A 23,805-nucleotide genomic window follows, 5' to 3' on the forward strand; every position below is an offset into this window, starting at 1 on the left:
GAGCACCAATTGGGAGGTAGTAGCAACATACATGCCCCCGTATCCCCAAGAAATATCCTTAGAATGAGTTCATCAGAGAAACTTGATTTTTTCACAATACTGAGTGAGACTCATTTTAAAACAGTTAAAACAGGATAAAACCATGAACATATCATCCTGAAAGCTAAGTTGTACTCCCGCTTTTTGTTCACTTTCACTCTGGCTACTGGGAGAAAATGCAGCCAGAAATGAAACACTTCTCTTCTGCTAAAACAATGCCTGGGCATCAGCATACATACACACACACACACACACACACACACACACACACACCCCGAATATGCGTGTTATTATTTGATTATTGCTTTTTATAATTGTTAATGTTCACGTTTAGCATGTAGAACGTTACTGTACTTCCTTCCACCACCATCAAACCCCCAAAATGGCTTAGATATTATTAAATGGTGTCAGATCAAGTTCACCTGACGCAGAAATATATGGCTGTAAAGTCAGCCACAAACAGTACTCCAGAGTTCAGAACTATATCTTATGTGGATGCACTGCAAAGGGTTACTTATGGATTACAAGGAGTCAGAGAAATTGAACAGCCTTTAGAAGGATGAGAGAGTTAACTAACGCTTCATTCCTATGGTGAAGTTATACTTCTTAGAAAATGTTTAGGTGGAGGAAAGAACAGGAGCACAGCTGAGATATTGAAACAAAAGCAAATGTTCCCCTAAGATGGGGAAACTACACAATCACATTAGTAAATACAATTCAAATTAGCCAGGGTCAGAAAGGCAAAACACTAAAGATGGAAAAAAACAATTAGTAACCCAAAAGGTGATTAATGCTCTACTTCAAACCCACACACCAACCTACCACTGCTAAGGCAGTTAACTTGGAAAGGAGATGGTAAGTTTCACCTTGATCTGTGTTAAATTTTACGTATCTGGTCATCTAACTCAGATAAATTAAGCTCCACTCTGAGAAATTGTTCAGAAATATCACCGTTTCACATGTCTACAAAATAATCCTTTGTTTAAGCAAATCTCTACTGCCTCTGGCTAGAGCTCTACTATGGTGCAGTGATAACTGCACCCAGTGGAAGATCCCCTGGATGTAATCTAACACATAGCCTCTCATTCCAGATAAGACAGAATCCACATCATAATAAATAATTTTGAGTTTGATGGAATTATTTTGTTTTGTTTTTCAACATTATTCCTGGTAGTGCTTGGGGGGCCTGGGATCTGTTCGGGGATTAAACTTGAGACTCTTGCATGCACTCAGTCCATTATATTACTGATCCATAAAAATTCTTTTTGTTTGGTTTGTTTCAGGGGCCACACCTCGAAGTAACTCAGAAATTACTCTCAGATCTGCACTCACATATCAGTCTTGGCCAGGTTGAAGGGAACATATGGAGTGCCAGGGATCGAACCTGGTTCGGTTGCATATAAGAAAAGTGCTCAACCCATTGTACTATTGCTCCAGCCCTACCATAATGTTTCTTTCATTAATTACATTTCAGAGGTTGTATAGATAAATAATAACCAATAAATGAGAAAACGTTAAAGGAAAAACTGATAAAATCTAGTAGAATAGAAGAGTGTTAAGTGACTCAATTGAGCTTTCATTCACCAAATACATAGTGACAGTCTGCTTCTCACTCACTAATGAGTCCAAACTGATATATCCTGTAACTTAGATAGATATAAACAAAGTTGAAAAACTTAATAACGTGTTTCATGTAACCAAGAAACACTTTCTTGAATATGTCATCATTTGATAGTAAAAGAGGAAGCCTCAGTTTCCCCTTGCCAACAAGAGGCGTGTCCACTGTTCCCATCACCAGCAGTTCCATTTCCCCCATTGATCTACTCCACCTCATCTGCAAGTTCAAATCTTAAACATTCCTGGAGATCCCCAGGACCATATTCTCCTGTCCTAGAATTAGGAGTCACAAGGCTAAGATAATGAACAATACCTGAGGCAGATGACCCGAAAGATAAACCAGCATGACCACCCTGTAGATTCCCTGCATTCTCTGTCACACAAAGACCTGGTTTTTCTGTAAAAGTCTCACAAAAAGAGACATAGGCCCACACTAAGTTCCCTCCCACTTTGGGACTCTCCTATTCCTTTCTCTTCTACTTATCAATAAAATTTCTACTTTCTGACTCTGACAATCTTTCATGGTCATTGTCCTCCCGTTGTTCATTGATTTGCTCTAGCGGGCCCAGTAACGTCTCCATCATGAGACTTGTTGTTACTGTGTTTGGCATATAGAATACGCCACCGTTAGCATGCCAGGATCTGACATGCCGGGAGATACTCTCGGTAGCTTGCCGGGCTCTCGAGAGGGTTGGAGGAATCGAACTCGGGTCGGCCATGTTGGCTGCGTGCAAGGCAAACGCCCTACCACTGTGCTATCACTCTAGCCTGAGAATCTTTAGTATTTAACATTTTCATTCTTGAAAATATTGAAGAACCCGGATTTGCGAATGAACATAGAAACCCACTGCCGCCTCTTCTGCTGCACCTGAATCAATAGTATTTGGGTGGGGGGTCAATTTGACCACGTCCAACAGTGCTCCTATTTTTCTGGCTCTCATGGAACACAGGTGGTGCTGTGGATCTGAACTGGATCTGCAGCGTGAAGGCAAGCATCCTACCTCCTGCTCTTTATAGTTTGGATTTTGGTTCACACATGGCTTTGCTCAGGGATTACTCTTGGTGGACTCAGCGACCATATGGGATTCCAGACATGGATCTCGGGTCCACATGGACCTCGGGTCTGCATGTACAAGGGAAGATCCCTACCCATTGAATTATCTGTCCAGTCCTGAACCCTGTTGCTTTAGACGATAGTGGCAAAAGTCATTAAAATACATTCTGACATTAGAATGTAGTGCTAGAAGGGAAATTCGGCCCCCCCAACCGCAGCTTCCCAATACAAGCAATTTAATATGAGTGGAAATATGTGACATTTTGGGAAATCCCTGGTGGAGGTCTGGATTACTCCTGGCTCCGCAACGCCCTCTGGTGGTAATTGGGGGATCATGTGTTGGGCTAGGCGCGTTGTTCCGAGTGCGCAGGCGCAGTGCTGGTACCGCCCCTCACCGCCTCCTCCAGTCCTGCTGCTGGTGCAGGGTGAGCCAGACTGTGTCGCTCCGACTCCACTCGCTCCCGACTGAGTAAGACCGGCCTCCGGTGTCTGCACATCCTGCGGGGGTCTCTGCAAGACCCCAGGCACGCGGGCGGTTGCAGGAGGGGAGCTGAGGGTGCGGCCCTGAGTGAGGAGGCGGTGCCGGTCGAACTCAGGGGTCCCAGCGCGGCTTCCTCTAGTCCAGCTCCAGTCGCGGGTCTCCCAGTGTAGACCCTGGTCACTGTGTAGACCAGGGTCACCCGGTGCAGCCCACGGTCACCCAGTGTAGAATCCAGTCACAGTGCAGATCCCGGTCACCGTGCAGACGCAGGTTACTGGGGCAGACCCCGCTGCCTGTCCTCAGACAGGCAGTGAGCAGTGGGTTCCTTCCCAGGCTACCCCACACCTGGTAGGCAGCCTGCCCTGCTGTCACTCAGGGCTCCAATGTGCTCTTCTGCCCTTGACTCCTCCCTGTGCTCTCCTCTCCAGGGCTCCTCCCTAAGCTCCTTTCCCTGACTGTTGAAACTCCTTTTACCCTGGTGTCTCTAGAAATGATCACAGATTAGCGGATGTTCATGGGCTCTCCTGGTGGCTCTCTCTGGCTGTTCAGTGCTCTTGAACCGCTTCCCCACCTGGGATGACCTTTGACTGAGGCCGACATAGGAGAAACGAGGGCCAAGCTGGTTGATAATCAGTTGCCTTATTCCATCTCTTGTCTCTCCCAAACTCTATCCACCACTGTGTCCATGAATCTCTCCCGAATTTGCCCACAACTCTCTCCAACCTCTCTTTAACACACTCCACAATTCTCTCTCCAACCCTTGCTCCTAACTCTGTCTCTTGCTCTGCCCACATCTCCAACTCTGCCTCTCTCCGACTCTACCTCTCTTTCTTTTTTCATCAACTCTCTGCAACCACATTTATTACCACCTCTTCTCCAACCAAACCTCCCAAACCGTGTGTCCCCCCATCCCAGGTACAATCAACATGTTTTTCACGCCTTTCTGACCACATGAAGCCCACCAGGGCAAAACAGCATTTAAGGTGTGTTTCTCCTCTCCTTAGACCAGAAAGTTAATTAACATCTTAATCAAACTTCCTAATCATTGCCATTCTGTAAGGACACAGTAATAGACACAATTAGGCTTGTAGGACAACTCTCCTGGGGACATCTCACCACAGACTCATACTACAGTGCTCAGGCTGGATCAATCATTCCTAACCCCAGCAGGACCGAAATCTAGTTATTACTTTTGGATCATGACAGAATTTGTCCAAGACCATATTCTTAACTTATAGTTTAGTGTTAGGCAACTTTGGCCAGGCCCACTTTGATGCCAGGGTAACTCACCGCTTGCCCTGGGTCCATCCAGTCCCTCATTGGGGCCATGATTTGGGGGATCTAGTCTGTAAGGGCAACTGAGGCTTAAGTTGAGAGAGCAGATGTCTACGAGGTAATATTATCTGGAGTCAATCAACTCCCAAGTTACAAAAGCATGTCTTTTTAACTGTCTTCCTGTGTCCATACAAAAAGCCATTGCTCTGAGGTAGCTAACTACGCAAAGGACATTAAGAGAGAAAAACAATATTTACAAGTCAGCAGAGTCTGATCAGGAGGCAAAGGTAATCGACAGGTTAAGGGAGCAATCAACAACCCCAATCTCCCTGTGGCTGGGAAGGAAAGGCAAACCAATGTTCTCCTACAGGAGAGAAATTGGGGACATTGGTTGTCGGAAATGTGCACTGGTGAAGGGATGGGTGTGGAACATTGTATGACTAAAACCAAATCATAAACAGCTTTGTACCTATATCTAATGGTGATCCAATAAAAAAAAAGAATAAAACAATGTGAATTAGCGTAGGGTAGGGTGCTGTAAAGTAAGTATTGGTTTGACTATGTTTAAAGTTGAAAAGAGAAAATAATACATAGGGCAATTGTTCATCTGAGGACAACAGGTAAATTTAGGCCAAGTATTTGGTATGGGATATTATAGCAATGTGAATTAGGACGTGGTTGGGGTTATTAGAGAAAGAGTGTTGGTTCATTTGAGGCTAATTAGGCAGAGCCTTTGGTGTGGGTTACTAAAAGAATGTGGATTGCATTCAGGTTTGGGTTTGGATTAAAGTTTTGTTTGATAAGGGTTTGACTGCTTTTAAAACTGAAAATTAAGTAAAGTCTAGGGAGATTGTTCAGTTGGGGCTAATAGGTAAGTTTATGCCCAGGCTCTAGGTTGGGGATTATAAGAATGAGGCTTTGCTGTTTTTGGTTTACTGTTATTAGGGTTTGGGTTCTGTTAGAGTAAGGATATAGACTGGGCTACTTGTACAAGTACAAGCACTGTAGCACTATCCTCCAGTTGTTCATCGCCCGAGAGGGCATATGTAACATTTCCATTGTGAGACTTGTTACTGTTTTGGGAAAATAGTATATGCCATGGGTAGCTTGCCAAGCTCTGCCATGCAGGTAGGATACTCTCAGTAGCTTGCTGGGCTCTTTGAGAGGGACGGAGGAATCGAACCTGGGTCAGCCACATGTAAGGTAAACGCCCTATCTACTGTGCTATCACTCCACCCACAATTACTTGATGAGAGTTAAGTATAGGGAGATTGTTCACTTAAGGCTAATAGATAAGGTTAGGTCAAGCCTTTGGTTAGGCTTATGACTAGTGTTCTGTTATAGTGAAGGTATAGGTTTGGCTATTTTTAATGTTGAAAATTGAAGTTAAGTAGGTGGCGATTATTCAGTTGAGACTATTAGGTAAGATTAGATTAAACCTTTGGCATGGGTTGTTAAAAGGATTTTCTAAAATAATTGGACGAAACAGCTTTGAGTTATGGAGCTTCTCAAGAATTTTGAAAGATATGACAGTAGAGAAATAAAAACTTGCCACTGTGTCTTGGAGTTTCTGGAGAGATGTTAGAGCAGAACGACTGATCTGGGTTCAGTCACCATAACCCCATCTGGTCTCACCAGGAGTAAGCCCTGAACATCAACCAGTGTGGCCCCTCAAAAATGAAAGAGCAAAAGCAAAATATGTCTTGGACTGAAGGTGAATTTCATGGCAGGGATTCTGAAGATAGAATGTAGTTTACAGTTGAAGGGATATTTTCCTCACCAGATCAATTAATTCTGTTCACACTTCTTTCATTGTGATCTTCTTCAGCATGAAATAGCCAGATCTGAGTTAGCCCCTTGATTTATATCTGACAATGGAGGATAAAAACATGTATAAAAAAGGAACATTAAATCCCCTCAGCAAAACCCCTTTGGATACAGACTGTTAAATAAGCATAGATCACCTGACTGTAATCAATGCCGAATTATTGGTGTGGATAAGATACCTTGAAGCTAGGATTTTGATGGACACCCTCTTCCTGAGTCTCTTGCCCTGCGACGTCTCCTGTCCTGTGTACACACACATCTCTCTTCGAGAGCCAACAGGCATTAGGATGCTGTCTGGAGTAAAAACAGAAGGAACTGTTTATTTTAAATACCTAAGTGGGGGCCTGAAGAAATAGTATAGCATGTAGGACACTTACTGTGCACATGTTGAACCCAGGCTCCACTTCAGGTATCCTATGTGGCTCCCTGAGCACTGTCAGGAGTTATCTCTGAGCCAGGACTAAGCTCTGAGCACAACTGAGTGTGACTCCAAAACAAAACAAACAATAACAAATCTCCATTTATGTGAGAAGCTGAATCTGCACTCAAGGCAAGGCTTTCATTCTTGGTGGGGCCTGGCTCGAGCCACTGCTTCTGGGGTCTCTTGAGAAACTGTGTTCCAAATCAGGCAGGTAATGGGGCTGCTTCCAGGGGGAAGTTCCCTTTAGGCATGCTCCAGCAGGCTGAATCATCAGTGTTTAAAGGTGTGTGCTTGGTGAGGAAGGGCTCTCGGCAAGGAGACAGCAAAGACCTTCTGAGGAAATAAAGAATCCTAATATAATCATGTATGAAAAAATATCAACAGCTAATTTATAATTTATATAAATTTTTATATAAAATTACATTGTAGAGAGGAAAGGGACAGACTAGACATGACAAAAATCAGTGGCGGTTGGTGTTTGGACACATTAGTGGAGACGGAAGTGAATAACATATTCCCCCAAAGCAATATTAAAACAAAGAAATATTAAAACAATTTGGGGGCAGTTGAGTCACACCCAGAAGTGCTTGGGCTCCTCTTGGCTCTGTACTGAGGAGTCATTCTTGAATGCTCCAGTGAACGTACACTGTGCCAGGGACCAACCCTGTGAGTTTACCCTACATTGCTGCTAAACCCTGGGAGACATCTGGGGCCTCCTGGGGCCTTATTGCCTCAGAAGGTGCCTGTCTGCTGCCCCATACAGGACTGCCCCCTCTGTGGGTGCTGCGCCTGGGCAGAGGCCCAGGGCACCTTGGCTATGTTCCCAAGGAAGGCTATGTTGGCTGCTGGGCCTGCAAGAGGACAGGACACACCCTGGCAGTGGTGCTGGACTGTGCATGTGCATCACATGGCCTTTGCGCCCCTCAGTATGCATGTGAAACCACTGGACTGATTCCTCTCTTGGGATTGGGGAGACTACCCATATGATGCTCAGGAGATCTGGGGGCGCCATGAGCAATTCTTTATATTTCTAAAACATTTGGTTCCATGATTTCTAATGCTATTGCGATAGGGTTCCATGGACAAAATGTCCCTCTAGCACACCAGCACCAGAGTGCCCACTGCCCTCTGCTATAGTGATAGGGGCCCATAGACACAGAGTCCTACACACCAGCACCAGACCACACACTGCCCACTGCTCACTGTCCACTGCTACAGTGATAGGGGACCATGGACACAGTGTCCTACACACCAGACCAGAGCACCTGTCTGTCTGTCTGTCTGTCTCCCCCCACCCCGTCTCATTTCCCTTTTAGGCAGTATGGTTTGCAATACTGTTACTGAAAGGGTATCATGCGTATCCCTTTACCTCCTTTCAGCACTGCCCACTGCTACAGTGGTAGCGGTCCATGGACACAGTGTCCCTCCACCACACCAGCAACAGAGGGTCCATTGCCCACCCCAGCCATGACTCCAGTCCCCTCTCCCCAGCCAGTTCCTCTCCCCCAGTTTCTCTTCCCTTGCCACTCAGGATACTCCACTCTGTAAGCGTCTTTCAGCTGAAGGAGGCAGGAGATTTAGGTGAGAGAACAGATGTGGTGACAGAGGAAGACTCAGATTTGTTCCCTGAGTATGCCAGAAGGGGTACTTGGCCAGGAATGGGTCCAGCATCTGGAAGCTGGAATAGCCAAGGCGACCATGTGCCATACACCATCCAAAGGAACCAGAGGCTGCACCTCGATTTCAGACTTTCACTTCCAGCAAAATCATAATGCATTTCCAGGGGCCGGAGCGATAGTATAGCGGGTAGGGCATTTGCCTTGCATGTGGCCAATCCGGGTTTGATTCCCACATCCCATATGGTCCCCTGAACACTGCCAGGAGTAATTCCTGAGTGCATGAGCCAGGAGTAACCCCTGTTCATCGCTGGGTGTGACCCAAAAATCATAACACAGTTCCACTATGTTAGTCACCTACTTTGAGGTGAGCTGTCACAGTTTCCCTGGTGCCTGAGAGCTGGGCTAATCTTGGAGAGTGGGAATGTGACAATCATCCTTTTCCCTAAAAATCCCACCAGGAGTCCTTGTAGCCTCCAACTCACTACCAGTCTCCGGCTCTCAAAGGACAGAGGAGGCTTTTGGCATTTCAGTTACCCCCACCTCACTCTGCCACTCTCTAGTACTCCCAAAGAACAAGATTTCTCAGCCCAGCTGAGCCTCAGCACTGCCTCAGCCCCCTACCCACCAGCAAGAAAAGCCTCCTCCTGTTTCCCTATGCCTCCTAACTTATCTTACTTTGTTCATCTCTCTCCCATAAATAAATACCCAACCCTGTTATTAAACACAAAAAGTGTCAAATTCCCCCACCAATGCATGCAACACACAGAGCAGAACCAATCACCAGCACAACTCCCCTTTCAAAATCCATTCATTCTCCATGAGTCAGTTTTCTCCCGTCCTTCCAGATCAGCAGTCACCATTCCTTTGGCCTCTCTCTCCTCGTGTACATTCACTCACACACCCTCCTATCCCTTGGTTATCAATTCACCTTTGTCCATCTATCCATCCATTCTCCCATCATTCTCATAGAAATTCCCGATCAGCCAATATATCTTCCTTTTCCACCATCCAATGACAGACCCACCATCTTCCCTGTTACCCTCCCACCTGGCTTCCAGTACTCCTCTGCCATCGCATTAATACCTTTAGACAACAAAAATACAGGAGAATATATTTAGTTCAGAGATAAAAATGTAAGTAAAATAAAAAGGATTATTTTAGAGCTAAACCTAGAAAATAATGTGAAGAAAATTCAGTAGGGAGATGAAATTATAGGGAGAATTTATTTAGCTGACACCAAAATTCAAGCCCCTCTGGAAAGGAGGAAAATGATACTCAAAGGAATAATGCACTATTTCATGAATAAACAACAACTCAGGAACTTCGTAGACTCAAAACCAATCTTAAAAGAAGGACTAAAGGGGCTACTGTAAGACAAGACAAATCCCTACAAGCACAAAAGACCTCTATAGAAAGATGGCACAAAACCCCATAAAATAATCTTTCTCAATGTCAACTAAGAGACACAGAGTGGCAAAATGAATTAAGAAACTGAACCAAACATTCTGCTACCTACAGGAAACGTATCTGAACAGCCAGCGCAAACACAGACTCAAAGTCAAAAGATAGAAAACAATCCTTCAAGCAAACAACTCCCTCAAAGAATCCAGGGTGGCCATACTAATATCCAACAACAAAGATTTTAGGCCCATCCAATCCCTTCGTCAGGATCCTGCTTTTGGAGAGCTAGGAACCAAGCGAAACTGAGGCTTAAGTCAAGTAAATATGGATGACCAGGAGTAAATACTATTTTGGAGCCAATTAACTTCCATGTTACAAAGCATAGCCATCAACTGTCTTTCTGTGTCTATACAAAATGGACATTGCTAAATAATCCTTGCAAATGGCATGAAGGAAAGAGAAAAGTAATATAGGATTATTGGTGCTTGATGGAATTGGGTATGCCTCAGGGGCACTGTTGTGGGAGCAGCTCAAAAAACCTAATCTCTCTGCAGGAGGAGCAAGGACACCCAATGTTATCTAATAGAATGGGACAACATAAAACTAAACGCATTTATAAAGAAAAGGAAACTACAATGGACACAAATAAACAAAGAAACAAATAAAAGCAACTGAGCAATAGGCAAAAGCTCTTTGAACATCATGCCTAAGGAAGGATTAATACCCAGAATATATTAACTCATATAACCAAAAAACAGAAAAAATTCAGTAAAAATTATTCAAAAGACATAAACAGACACTTCCTCAAAGATGGCGAACAGACACATTAAAAAATTCAAAATTACTTATAACTAGGGAAATGGCTCATGGTTGGGAAAATGGTTCAAGAAGAAATGATTGTTGGCAGGGATGTGGAGAAAAGGGCTCTGGTACTGGGAATGAAATTAGTGTAGTTGCTAGGGATAATGATATGCAGTCCTTAAAAAATTAATACAGAAACTCCATATGATTCCAAAGTACCACTACTAATTAGTTATCCAAAGACAATTAACAGATTTTGCTCAAATGTAAAAGTGATTTCCTAAGGCAAGCAATCACGAAGAAATGACAACTCTAACTTTCAGACCCAGTGAAAACAAAGAAGTTTCTAGAGAGAAAGGAGACGGGGAGAGGAAGTAATGGGCAGAAGGATGTTTATGATGGCGGGCTGGCATGGGAGCACTGGAGGTGAGGCCACCTGGTCACAGCTAAGCCCATAAAAGTCAGAAGCTGATTGTCTGAAATTCTATAGGCTGAGTAATGATAAGTCTGTGGCATGGTCCTGGACCTCAAGACAAGCGCAGCATAAGCTTCTATGACTGAGTGAGAGTATGAGTGTGTCTGCGAGCATGTGTGTGTGTTTGTGTGTGTGTGTGTGTGTGTGTGTGTGCGTGCATGTGCATGTATAGTTGGGGGCTGGTTACGAGGAAGGAAGTGTTCCTGCCACTGATTCAGGCAAGAATCTGGAATGCTTTTGTACGCCATTTCCGGATGATATGGTCTGTCTGAAATACCTGTAGCACCTTTGAAGAGAAGCAGTGTACCAAATAATGACTTTAGAAATAAAGGCAGTTGGGGAGCTGGAGCAATAGCTCAGCAGGTAAAGCGTTTGTCTTGCATGCATCCGACCCACGTTTGATTCACAGCATCCCATATGGTCCCCTGAGCATCCCCAGAAATAATTCCTGAGTGCTGAGCCAGTAGCAACCCCCTGAGCATTGCTGGGTGAGACCGAGAAAGAAAAAGACAGACAGACAGAAAAAAAGAAAGATAAATATAAAGATATCACGGTCCACGGTCCTCCGGTTGTTCATCGATTTGCTCGAGCGGGCCCAGTAACGCCTTCACTGTGAAACTTGTTACTGTGTTTGGCATATCGAATACATCACAGGAAGCTTGCCAGGCTTTGCCATATGGGCAAGATACTTTCGGTAGCTTAACGGGCTCTCTGAGAGGGGTAGAGGAATCGAACTCGGGTCGGCCATATTGGCTGTGTGCAAGGCAAACGCCCTACCCACTGTGCTATCGCTCCAGCCCATAAAGATATAAAGATATAAAAATATAAAGTTAAAGATATAATTCAAAATAATGGTGGCGGGAAGGTACATGGTGGTGGGATTGGTGTTGAAATATTTAATGTAATAAATTATTTTGAACAACTTTATAAATATAAAAAATTGAAAAGATAAATAAATATTTCCTTTTCCCTAATCATTATGCATCAATATTTCACTAAAGTATAAACACACTTCTCTGAACAAGTTCATGTTTATGCAAATTTTTATACTTCTTCTCATTTTACTGAAAACCTCCACAAAGTTTTGCCCTGTATTCACCCTATTACTCCATTCACCTGACAAATCCAAGATGCAGATAGGAGACACAGGTAAGGAGAAGAACAAAACTTAGGTGATGGAACTGAAATGATTTTAGGTCTTCATCGTTCTTCCCCGAGGTTCTCCAAGAGCTTTTTTCTTACTTTTACATGTTCCTTCTATGGCCATGGAAAAATTAAGGTATTTCACAGTAGAAAGAGGAACACTCAGACAAATTGAGTTGACAAAGTCATGTCTGATCTACATCAAATTGAAATACTAGAACCAAGGGGCTAGAAGAGAACGGAAGTGTGAAATACATGCTTCTCCCAAAATCGTTGCTAGTTATATCTCTTGCATGACATGTTCCTTCAGCATCAAGGTAAAGCCCTACAGGCCCTTGAGCACAACCAGATGTGGCCTAGAGGTTTCCCCAGCATCACTGATGTGGCCTGGTTAACCCTGTCACTGCAGAACCTAACAACACTGTATCCTCAAACTGAGAAGGTGGGTCTTACATCACTGAGAGGAGTTCTCAGGCCACCTAAACAGCATTTTTGAGAAACCCTACATCAATTTACTTATTAGTTAAGTTTTTACACCCAAGACAGAGAAACTTTGATTTCCAGATTCCTGACTCCCAAAAGTAAAGGACCCAGAATTTCAGTGTCTTCGACCTGAGTAACTTGAAGTAACTTGTCCTCCTTTCAAAAGGATACATTTTTCACAAGAGGAATGAGAAGAGTCCAGTTCTCAGGAAATAAAGCACAGAGGCACAAGGTCCATAGGCCTCCACGCTAACTAGAGATTTTGATGAGCTAGAATCCTAGTCCCATTCACACCCACACCATAACCACTCACTGTCCTCAGTAAGCTTTCCCCAGGCATTTATCCAACAAGATGTGCCAAGAAGCAGCTCCATGCCAGGGGTTGGAAGGCAGACAGGGATGATATAGGAGCTGAAGTTCACAGGTTGGTGCAGTTGTAAAACCGCTGCAAAACGGTGGAGTTTCTAAAAGTCTGGATGGATGATAATGCAGCTCACAGCCACCCTCCTGGCCTATTGGGTGTCCTGGTAGAGCTGGGTACTTCCCCAACACACCCAGTAATCCTCAGGGGCATGAGACTTCCTGCAGGAGGGAAGGTGACAGTCATCATCTTCTGCATATGGCACCTTGTGCCTCTCCACCATCATCTGACCCCCAGCACTGCCTTGTTTGCACCACCGCACAGAACTCTCCCTTTCTGTCAGACCTTCTCTCTAGCAATCAGGGCGGTTTTAATCACAAGTCAGCACACACCCACTATTGGAAAGGATCACGGAGGGCTGCAGTTTCCATGGGGCTGGACAATCCTGACCTTCCTTGGGCACATGCAGAGCGCCCTGGCTCCATCTTGGCTCTTGACCCGCCTTATGACCAAACTGCTCTCGCACCACTCCTTTCTCTCACTCCTTCTTGGTACTCACCTGTTCTGAAACTGCACAAAATCATTGGTCAAAGGAGACCATGCGTGCAGGATGTCCTGTGTTCTGACCATGAGGGACGAAACATTCCACCTTCCCACTCACTCACCTGGAAATTCCTTCCCACGCAGCTGGTGACCAAACACTCGCATCCACAAACTGACCCATGCCCACTGGAGCCTGCCCATCTGAGTTCTCCACTCCAATGGTGTCAGCCCTGCTCACCCACAGGGGGAACTTCTTCTCTGACTAAATGGAGACACAGTGAGGTGGGTCAAGCCAACCTTATCCACAGTGGGTCTCCAGTGGTAAACAGCACAGAGCAGGTGCTTGTGGGCCTCTGTACGTACCACCAAAGATCCAGATCCTGGTTACTGCCCCCCCAAAGCACTGGGAACACCCAACCAGACCCAGGAGAGAGAGCAGCTCTGTTCTTCTTCAAGGTCAAGGACTCCATATCTAGTGTCCATGCAGCTGACCAATAGACATGTGGTGAGCAGAGACCCCAGGCCAGAGACGTTCAGAACAACAGCATCTGCCACTGCATCCCAGGTTCCAGCCTCCCTCTGACAACCAGGATTGCAGGGACATTGAGAGAAGCCGTGGTGTGAGGTGACACAGAGCCATCTGACATTGCTCCTGGGAGGCAGGATGAACACTGCCATCTAGGGGGCAGACCTGTGTAGGGGAAAGGCACAGGGATGAGGATAGAAGATGAGCAAAATCAGGTGACGAGAGAGGACAATACAGGAGAGGACAGGTCACAGGCAGAAAGACTTGGACTAGAAGGACACAGATTGTCCCAGTACACAGCCTTGAAGATGCAGGGGCTCTAATATTTTAACCCTCTCCCACTGCCAGCCTGGCTGCTAGGACCTGAGAAACAACTCACTTTGTTAAGCAGTGGGCAGTAGAGAACACCCAGTGGGAATGAATGAGCACAGCTCCACAGGGATGAATGCTCTGGTACTGCAGGCTGGCCTGCCATGGCCACTGGCCTTCCATGGCCTCGTGGCCACCAGAGATCATCCATACCCCCTGGGCTTCCCGCACACTGTGATGACCATCCCAATGCCATGTGGTAAACAGGAGGTCCCCGTTTCTTCTCAGGTAGACCCTTGACCACTTCTCAGTGGGAAAGCAGAAGCAGGGGTCAACCAGTCCCAGAGTGACAGGGCAGCTTGGTGTCTGATATCCCTGTCTGCTGCCTGGGCAACAGGAATGTGGACAGCAGAGCGCACAGTGAGCAAGCCCCGTGGGAAGCCGCGGAAGGGATGTGGTGGCCACAGGTGGTCACAGCTGCATCCCGGAGACCCCATGCCCTCAGCACCCCCCACCCCCACCCCCGGCCCAGACACTAGCTTTGTGTGCGGGGCTGTACTAGTGTCCTGCCTCCACCTTCCCACTGTCTCCGGGAGGCAGTGGGCCATGTGACCTGGACAGGGTGGGCCGGGTGCCTCAACTGTGTGGACGCCGTGGCCGGCTGCCCGCTCGAAGACTGGGGAACACAGAGAGGAAAAAAGAGGAGACTGATGGGCCAGTCCAAACCAGCTGTTCCCCGCCCACAGCCCATCTGCTCACCTGAGCCCCGGGTGCCCCAAGCACCTGCTGAGCCGAGGGCTGCCGGGCTAGGACTTCCTGAAGGGGCTTCGAGTCTCCATGCCCATGGCCAGAGTGGCTTCAGCCCTGGCTGCATCCCTGTGACCTCTGACCCCTAAAATATGACCTCTCTAATCCCATCCTCCCCATTGGACACAGCTCTCTCATGAGCCCTCCTTGACTTTGGACCTGCCCCTGTGCTATCCCTGTCCTGACCCCTCTGGCCCAGAGTTGTGGACCATCTACTCATGTAAGTCCCTAGCTCCTGCACAGCTTGAACCTGCCTACACAGGTTTGCAGAAACTCTTCTCACCTAGCTCTGGTGCGGGTTTTGTTTTCCCTTCCATGATCCAGTGCATGAGCCCTTACCTAGCCCACAACTGGATGTGCAGTTTGGACCCTCACCAGAGCTGTTCCAACTGTGGGGTTTGGAACATGGCCCTTTGGCCACTGCAGAGGCTGCTGCCATTTCCAGAGCCTATCCGAGGTGACCCCTTTTGGATACAACACATACAGAGAGCACAGGCCCTGGGAAAACTGGGCACCAAAGCCTGTCGAAGCAACAACAATTCAAGGAACACCTGCAAGTGTTTTCCAGGCACGGCCACAGGTGTACCTGCATGTGCTCTGGGATGGCTTTAGTCTGACACAACCCAATCCCAAGAACTTGACACAAACAGCAAGAGTCTTCCGGGGCTCCAGGATCCTCAAGGCCTGATAATGAGACCTTTGTTTTCCACCTATCCCATGAAAATGCACCCCTCAATCTTTATCCTGGTCACATAAAACATGGTCCCCTCTCCAGGGATTTTGAGATATGCATTTTCTTGGGAGCAAACTGTGTTAATACCTCCCAAGCCCCAGATAGACCCTTTTCCACCCTCATTCCCCTCCCACTTCAGAGGAATGAAGAGCTGGTCTCAGCAAGCTGCCATCCCTGCTCTAACAGGTAAAAGCCAGGTCCCCAGGGCTTTCCAGATGCTTGATCCAACTTTTCAGGTCCTTTATCAGCACCCCCACCTCAGAGTCTCCTCCATCCAACCCAGCTCCACAGCCCAGCTGCCCCTCTAGGGTCTGCTCCATGGAGGAGGAAGAGCCTAGGGACCCCTCAGCTCCCTGACTGTGACTGGAGGGCTTCCTCAGTGCTCCGCAGTGGAGAGCAGAGCTTTCTCCAGACAGGTCATTGTTGCTTAAACTCCCAACGCTTTATGAAAATAAAATTTAAAAAATTATTTTGCGTACCAAATAAAATTTAAAAAATTATTTTGCGTACCAAAAAAAACCACCCCATTCCTGACAGGAACTACCTGTGATTTTGAACTCTCTCCAAATAGGCAGAAAGTAACAGAGCACCAAAGGCTATATAGATCCTGAACTATCAGGGATAAAGAAAACTGCAGGTTCAGGACACCATGCTCAGTTCCAGAAGTCGAGACAGGACAGACAAGGAAAGGTTAAGGACCTTGCTGTTTGTCTTAGTGTAAAGAAAACACCAAGAGAGGACACATGTTCTCTGGATAACACAAATCGTTGCATCCCTAATACAGTTATCAGAACCTTCGTGCTTGGGTTGCATTACACAGTGCATCAAATCTCTACTCCACAATCCCAAATTTGGGGTTCTCTGCCAGCAGTGAGAGGGTTTTCTCCAGGCTTGCGTTCTCAATAAAATTCTTTGAGAACCTCACTTAAAATCTGCGTATCTGCTGTTAGCTAGTACAAGGGAGTAGAAAGAAGCTCATTGTTCATCAACCATTGAAGGAATTGCCAGATGTAGCCCTTCTGCACATGGAATATGATTCTGTAGTTAACGTTTGAACTGTGGACATGAGCTGATGTAGGTGGTCCAGGAAAAGCTGTTCTCAGTGAAAGAGGCCACAGAACGCTAGATGGCCAGGTTCTGGGAATCTAGAGGAAGAAAGGAATATGGGGTTCAAGACTCAAGGATCAATGGGGAGAGAAAGGGTGATGGCTGAGTGGAGGAGATTATGGACACCTTCTGAGGACACGAGCTCTATTTTAAAGTGTGGTGAAATTGTTTTAAAAGGTATTTTGGAACTGAAGAAGTAGTACAGCTGATGGGGCAGTTGCTTTGAACATGGCCAACCTGGATTTGATTCCTGGCACTCCATATGGTCCCCTGAGTCCAGAAAGGAGTACGTCCTGGGCAGAGCCAGAGTAAGCTCCAGGAACCATTTTGTGTGACACTAAAACAAATGGAATGCTGAGAATTGGGAAAATTGTATACACATTAAGGTGCTTGTGTTGCATGTGCACAGCCCTCGTTCTACTGATGTCTAGCACCACGTTGTCCCCTGAGCTATACCAGGAGTGAGTCCTAGAACAAGGAGCTCTGTAGAGCAGTCACTGTTGGGTGTGACCCACGGACTCAGGGAAGAAATAGAAACAGTCTGTCTCCCACATCTGTGAGAGCTCCTTTGTGTTGCTCTCTCCCATGCTGTGATTTTTCCCAGCGTGATGCCCTCAATCTTTGATGTGCTTTTTGATGCACTCCAAGGAAAAGGCAGCAAACGTGAGCCACGGCTATGTCCACAGAATTGGGTGGGTCTGGTGAAACTGAGCACATCTCCCAATGGGTAGGGAGGACTCCTCCCTGCTCCAGGGAGCACAATGTCTCACAGGACCCAAACCCTGTAACGCCCTTACCTGTTTTCATCTCAGGATTGTCCAAGGAGCATGAGCGACAGGAGATACCAAGAGTGTTTTCAATGAAATGAAATTTATTAACTATTTACACAATGACACAAAGGGGTTGCTCCAGCACAACCCCACCACTGGGCCCGCCAAATTATACAGAGAAGTCCTAGCTGGATGAAGATCAGGTGGAAGACAAGGCTGCTAGGGGCAGCCAGGCTCCGGAGGGAGCCCCCCGGTGACCTACTGGATGCTGTACCCATCCTGTACTGTACTCCTCTGGGCTACAGCAGGCTGGAACCTTCTCTTTCGGGGCAGGGAAGGGCCCACCAGCTCTACAGTCAAGGCTGAGTCCCCAGACAGCCTGGGGTGCTCCCCAGGGAAGGGGTTCTTCTCACTAGTGCCCAGTCCTGCGCTCCCACACAGAGGACGCTTCCTGGAAGGGGCAGTAGCAGGGGCAGCAGGATTGCAGGCTCTTCTTTGAGTGGGTTGGGTCTGAGAAACCCCCCAGGCCCTCGGGCAGCGGGGTCCAGTGTCTGAGCCAGGGCTCATGGGGAAGCCCCAGGGCAGGAGGCTGTGTTGAGAGGCCTGGAGGAAGGCCACGCAGGGCAGCTCCTCCTCCTCCTCACTGGAGCCCTCTGCAGCCCCATGTGGCCCCTGGCCAGGAGGGGCCTCTCCCAGAATGAGGGAGACCCTGCTGTCCAGAGTAGGGGCAGCGAGGCGGGGACAGGGGGCCTGTTCTGCCTGAAGGGATGGGGATTCCAGGCTCCCCAAAGAGAGGACAGAGGCTCGAGGTGCCATCCCAGTGGCCTCAGCCTGCACAGGCCTTGAGGCGTGTCCAAAGTCAGTCTCAGGGGGGCAGGATTCAGCGCTGGCCCCTGGCTTATGGCCCCAGGTAGGAGTTGGGTTGCAGTGACCTGCGGCACTCTCAGATGGACTTGAGTCCTTTGGAGTCAGCTGGTGTTGGGGACAAGCCTTCTGGACCTCCTTGTCCAGCGCAGTCTGTAGACGCTTTTCCACAATCTGAAAGGAGGAATGAGAGTGTGGGCATGTGGGGGTGCAGGGAGGGACAGAGAGTGACCGCGACTCCTCCCAGAGTAGAAAACCCAGATCTCTGTCCCACTAAGGGCCCTCACCCCCACCAACCTTTCCCTCACCCCATATTCACGTCCTCATCTTCCCTGAGGACTCAAAGGGTGGCCTCTGGCCATGGCCTGGGCAGGGAGGGCACCAAGTGACTAGGCCCCAGTGCTAGGCGCCCCTCCCTGACTCATGACCCACCTGCTGCTCTGAGTGCCCTGGGACCTGTCCCCTGTTTCCCCTGCAGGCACTCTTTTCCAGCAATCACATGCAAAATGCCCCCTGTTTGCCGTGGGCAGCTACCCATTGCCTTACAGGAAACCCTCACATTATTCCCCTGGGTCCTGCATGGATCCCAGAGACCTATGTGCCTCACCTGTTTGGGGGTGAGTCCTTCCTCCTCCTCGAGCTCCTCAGCCAGGTCCAGGAGATCCAGCTGGGATTCTGGGGAGAGCAGGTGCGCCAGGAAGCTGGGATGAATGACTGCCTCGACCTGGGAGGGGGAAGCGGGCGTGAGGGTTCTCATACGGACTAGGAAGGAATTAAGATACAAACACACCCGTTCTCAGCACAGTGCAGGGTCTTGGACGGTTGCACATAGTCTCTGTCATGTACACACATGACACAAAGACACACACTCTTCAACCTCTAGGCACATGTACATGTATCCACACGTTTCTGCGCAGAGCCCACACAGTACACAGATGGAAACACACAGATGTTCACACATCCACCAAACCCAGAAATTCACAAACTAGGCCCAATGTTGTTTGTACACAGGGAAACACATGTGCACACATACACACAAACACAAGTAGAAATATGTCACTACCAAGCCCTGGACAGAAGCAACCCTGCGCCCTCCAAACCCTACAGCACCGCCCAAAACCCACCTTGGTGACAAAGGCCTCCTGGGAGCACAGCTCGTACACATAGCTCAGGAGCCCCGGGTCAGGGCAGGTCCCGGCCTCCTCCTGCTGCTCCTTCATGCCCGCTGCCCTTCGGCCAAGGGGCGCCCCGCAGACTGTATCGGGGGCCTTTAGCTGCTCGTCCATGATATCCATGTTCTCCTGCATGGTCTCAGGGGGGATCTCCTTGGGGGCCTTGGTTTTGGGGGCCCGCTGTGATTTGTGCATCTTGGGGCAGGCTGCCCGAGCCCGGGGTCTGGATTTCTTAGGGACACAGGCTGAGGAGGAAGAAGGGGAGTGGGACGTGAGGGGACCCCGCGTCCATTGCCCTTAGACACACAGCACTGAGCACAGAAATGGGGACGGATACCTGTGGGAAGTGTTAGGTCAAGTGTGTGTCCACATCTGTGTGTAATAGAATCCCATAATGGCGTGAGGGATGAGGGGACCCTCAAAGGGAGGAGGGGTCAACCGTGTCGCCAGGGTCTCCAAACCCACTTCAAAGGTGAGTCTGAAGCCCTCAGGCAGTGTGCTGTGTTCAGGGAGAGGGAGAAACCCAGGAACAGGGGGCCGCTGAGCATAGGCCTGGGTGTCCCCGGGAGAGTGAAGGCTCCCTGGCAGGGCAGGAACCCTAGCACCTTCCTGGACCTATGAAAATTAGCTGGGGAACAGGGTCGGTACCTGGCTGCTGGCCTAGCGGTGGGCCTGGAGCCCCCTGAGGCTCAGGCCTGGGTGGGGCAGGGGTTGGCAGGCCCTGTACTCCATTCATCCACTGCAGCTTCTGCGCTTCCATCTCTTCCTCAGCCTCAAACTCCATGAACCTGGTATGGGGAGCACAGACCCCATTGAGTTGGGCTGGTCTGGACCACACTGGATGAGGCAGGGACAGGGAACACTCACGGCCAAGAGCTCAGGAGGGTGGAGAATGGGTGGGCACAGACCCCAGCGCCCCCATTTATTCCCCAAAGGAGCGTTTTGAGGGTCACAGAAAATAAGGGACTGTGACCCTCAGACTGTGGTCAGGAGCCCCAGAGTGGGGTGGGGAGAAGTGTCCCGGCCCCAGGAGGGACAAGGTTCCACAGGGAAAGGGCCTCCCGGGGATGCCAAGGACGCCTTGGCCATCTGGGAGCAGCCCCTGAAGGCCAGTCCCGCAGCCAGCCCCAACCCCCACTCTCTGCCCAGGACTGACTTACTTGGCAGCCATGTCGTAGTAGATCATGCGGTCAAAATAGCTCGTGCCCTCCCATTCCCGCAGGGCCCGGCGCAGGCCTTCCTCCAGGCTCATGGTGGGCTTCAGGCGGGCCAGGGTGCGCAGAACCGGGCTGCAAGGAGAGGCTCGGTCAGGGTCTGTATCTGCCGGGAGCCCCCGCTGCCCTACACCCATGCCTAGACCCCCGATGGTGGCCTGGTCTCCCCGCGCAGAGTTGACTCTGCCTCCCACTCAGTGGCCATGCTGGTGTGATCCCTCAGCTCTGGGGATACGTCATGAGATACCAAGGCCGAGCAGTCATGGCCTGTCTGAACCCTGGTGCATCTGTGCTGTGTCTGGTATTAGGAACAGAATGTCTGTCCTACAGACCACAGGTCAGGTCCAACCCTGATGAGCAGACTGAGTTGAAGCTTTAGGGCATGACTGGTCACTATGGGATTTGAGCCGAAACCCCGGGGTGGCATTCCTGAGGTCATGCTGTCATGGACACTACCCTGGGGGTCACCCCAGTCCCTTCCTGTGAAGCTCCCATTAGGTCTAGGACACCTGAGGGGCTTACATGAGGAAGCAGGAAACGGCCTCAGTGTCCGGAGTCTGAGGAAGGTACCTCCGGGTCAGGGCCTTGAAGTTCTGCCAGCGCCGAAAGTTCTCGTAGACGCTACTGGGCCTGCTGGAGGTTTCAGGTGATGCCTGGTTCCGGGTGTTGGCGGGACCACTCTCACCACAAACCCACTGGGGCAGTGGTCCACCACTGGATGGGAGGATGATGGGAACCACCTGGGCCACTGGCAGTGGAGCCTGAGGAGGATGGTCTCCTGTCCCAGCCTGGGTGACAGTAGTAGCTGGGGTAGGCATAACGGTCTCCGGCACAGATGACACCAAGTAGACGGGGGCAGGATGCCCATTCACGGCAGATGGAACTTCTGGGCCCCCCCAGTTGAGTGAAGCCTGTGTCAGGATGACAGGCTGGTTCTGGGCTGATTCCACAAGCCCCACCTCAGGGCTGACCTGGATGATGACCTTGCAAGGTTCAGGAACGCGGGGACCATGGCTGGCAGCTCCTGCCACCACAGGCATCATGGGGAAAGGTGACAGTACCAGAGGGTTGCCAGGAGCAATGGCCGAGGTCACCAGAGGGGGCATCTGGATGGGCTCCCAGGGTGGTGGCTGGGGGAGCCCTGGATTGAGAAAGGGCAAGACCCGGAAAGCAGAGCCGGAGACCCCAAGGTTCATGGTCATCTCTGGGAGCAGCACAGGAGACACTGTGGAGAGGAGGGAGGGGAGTGAGAGGGAGACGGTGTGGGGGGAAGCAAGGCCTCACTGGCCCAACCATCTCTAGATCAGGCCCTTTGAAAGGAATGAGGTGGTGTGCCCTGTCTCAGCCCTGTGTCCCTGGCACAGGCCATACCTCCCCTCCAGCTGGGTTATATTTCGTGGAGATCCTAAGGCTAGGGTTCTTGTGTTCTGGGAGAGTTCCATCAGGGATGGCAGCAGGTGTGGAAATGGCCAGAGATTTCACCAGTCAGACACTTGCGGATGTTTCCAGAGTTCTGGAGCTGCTGATCATGTTAGATTGAAAATTGGTAACATCTTCTAAATAATCTAAGACTTTATCCCAGAGACAGATACAGGATAATTAACATCAGGCATAAACCAGGTGCCAGGAAAGAAAATTGTCTGCCACCATCGTTACTCAGGTGGAATTCACACAGAGACTCGCACTAGAGACGACCCAGAGCCTGTGCGCATCATGCTCAGGACAGAGTCCCTGATGTCTCCAACTGCTCTGACGATGCTCTTTCTGCCTCAGTACACTCCACCTCTCCTCAAGGAACAGACCTTCACAGACTTTTCTCAGGAAAACCCCACATATCACACACACACACACACACACACACACACACACACACAGAAACACACACTCATTCTCACAAACTCACACATAGACTCACACATCCATTTATCCCTTGTCTGTGAGGGATGGCAATTCTCAATCAATCTTCACCTCAGAGCTGAAATGCTTGCTGGGGCTGCACCATGAGATGCCAGACCATGGAAGAACAAACTTCACCAAAATGAGAACAATCCAGAATAACTCAGGAATCTGAGTCATAACTACGCTGTCTCCCAACCTGCTGACCCAAGGCAGCTGCTGGGCTCAGCCAGCAGAGAGTTTAAGTCTGCAGAAGTGTCAGGCTCTGACTGTGGCAGTTAGTCACTTGCAGCCCAGCTCTGGGGAGGACGCATCATGGCAGAAGTACACACAGACAGCCTCACTCAACAAGGCTCAGGCTGGACCATCTGTGCTGAGCTGTCCAAATCAGGTTGAACTCAGCCCAAGTCTAATTACTTCTAAACTTATTCTAGAGCACAGGAGGAGACATGGACTCAGCATGCCTGGGTCTTTCCTGTGCCACCACAAAACAGTCCCTCCAGACACATGACAAATGGCCCTGTTCCCCCATCCACCAGCAGGACACTCAAATATAAAGCAGCCATATGCCTGCTGCCTCCCTCTGTCCATACCAATGACCTACCCCCAGGTAATTTGACACACCTCCAACGATGCCCTCCCAGACCCCTCAGGTTCTCCTGGGCTCCCTTTGCTGTACAGGTGAGATATCTATGGAGCCCAGGTCTTTCTCCTCTTTCACCCACTCAAAATATGGTGTTCCCAGTCAGGGTGACTATGAACCCAATGGATTTCAGGGTGACAGAGACTTACTCACATACACAGACACCCTCACAGGCTTACCTCCTCCTGACGCCATCGCCATAGACGTGGCCAGAGGCCACTGCA

The 23,805-nt window shown here is 49.0% G+C and overlaps 1 protein-coding gene across 1 annotated transcript in view; it reads right to left on the reverse strand.

The window, feature by feature from the left end:
• The window catches only part of LOC130039570 (NUT family member 2G-like), a 119,676-nt gene that overhangs the window by 40,839 nt on the left and 55,032 nt on the right, over positions 1-23,805 (reverse strand). Inside the window, exons 2-7 of the mRNA XM_056131435.1 lie at positions 21,565-21,737; positions 20,989-21,117; positions 20,484-20,616; positions 19,781-20,008; positions 19,279-19,380; positions 18,783-18,830 (exon numbers count right to left, since the gene is read on the reverse strand). Of these exons, the coding sequence (XP_055987410.1) occupies positions 18,783-18,830; positions 19,279-19,380; positions 19,781-20,008; positions 20,484-20,616; positions 20,989-21,117; positions 21,565-21,737 (813 nt within the window). The remainder of the gene's footprint in view (positions 1-18,782; positions 18,831-19,278; positions 19,381-19,780; positions 20,009-20,483; positions 20,617-20,988; positions 21,118-21,564; positions 21,738-23,805) is intronic.

The sequence above is a fragment of the Sorex fumeus genome, unplaced genomic scaffold (assembly GCF_029834395.1).
Source record: "Sorex fumeus unplaced genomic scaffold, SorFum_2.1 ptg000088l, whole genome shotgun sequence".
Lineage (NCBI taxonomy): Eukaryota > Metazoa > Chordata > Mammalia > Eulipotyphla > Soricidae > Sorex > Sorex fumeus.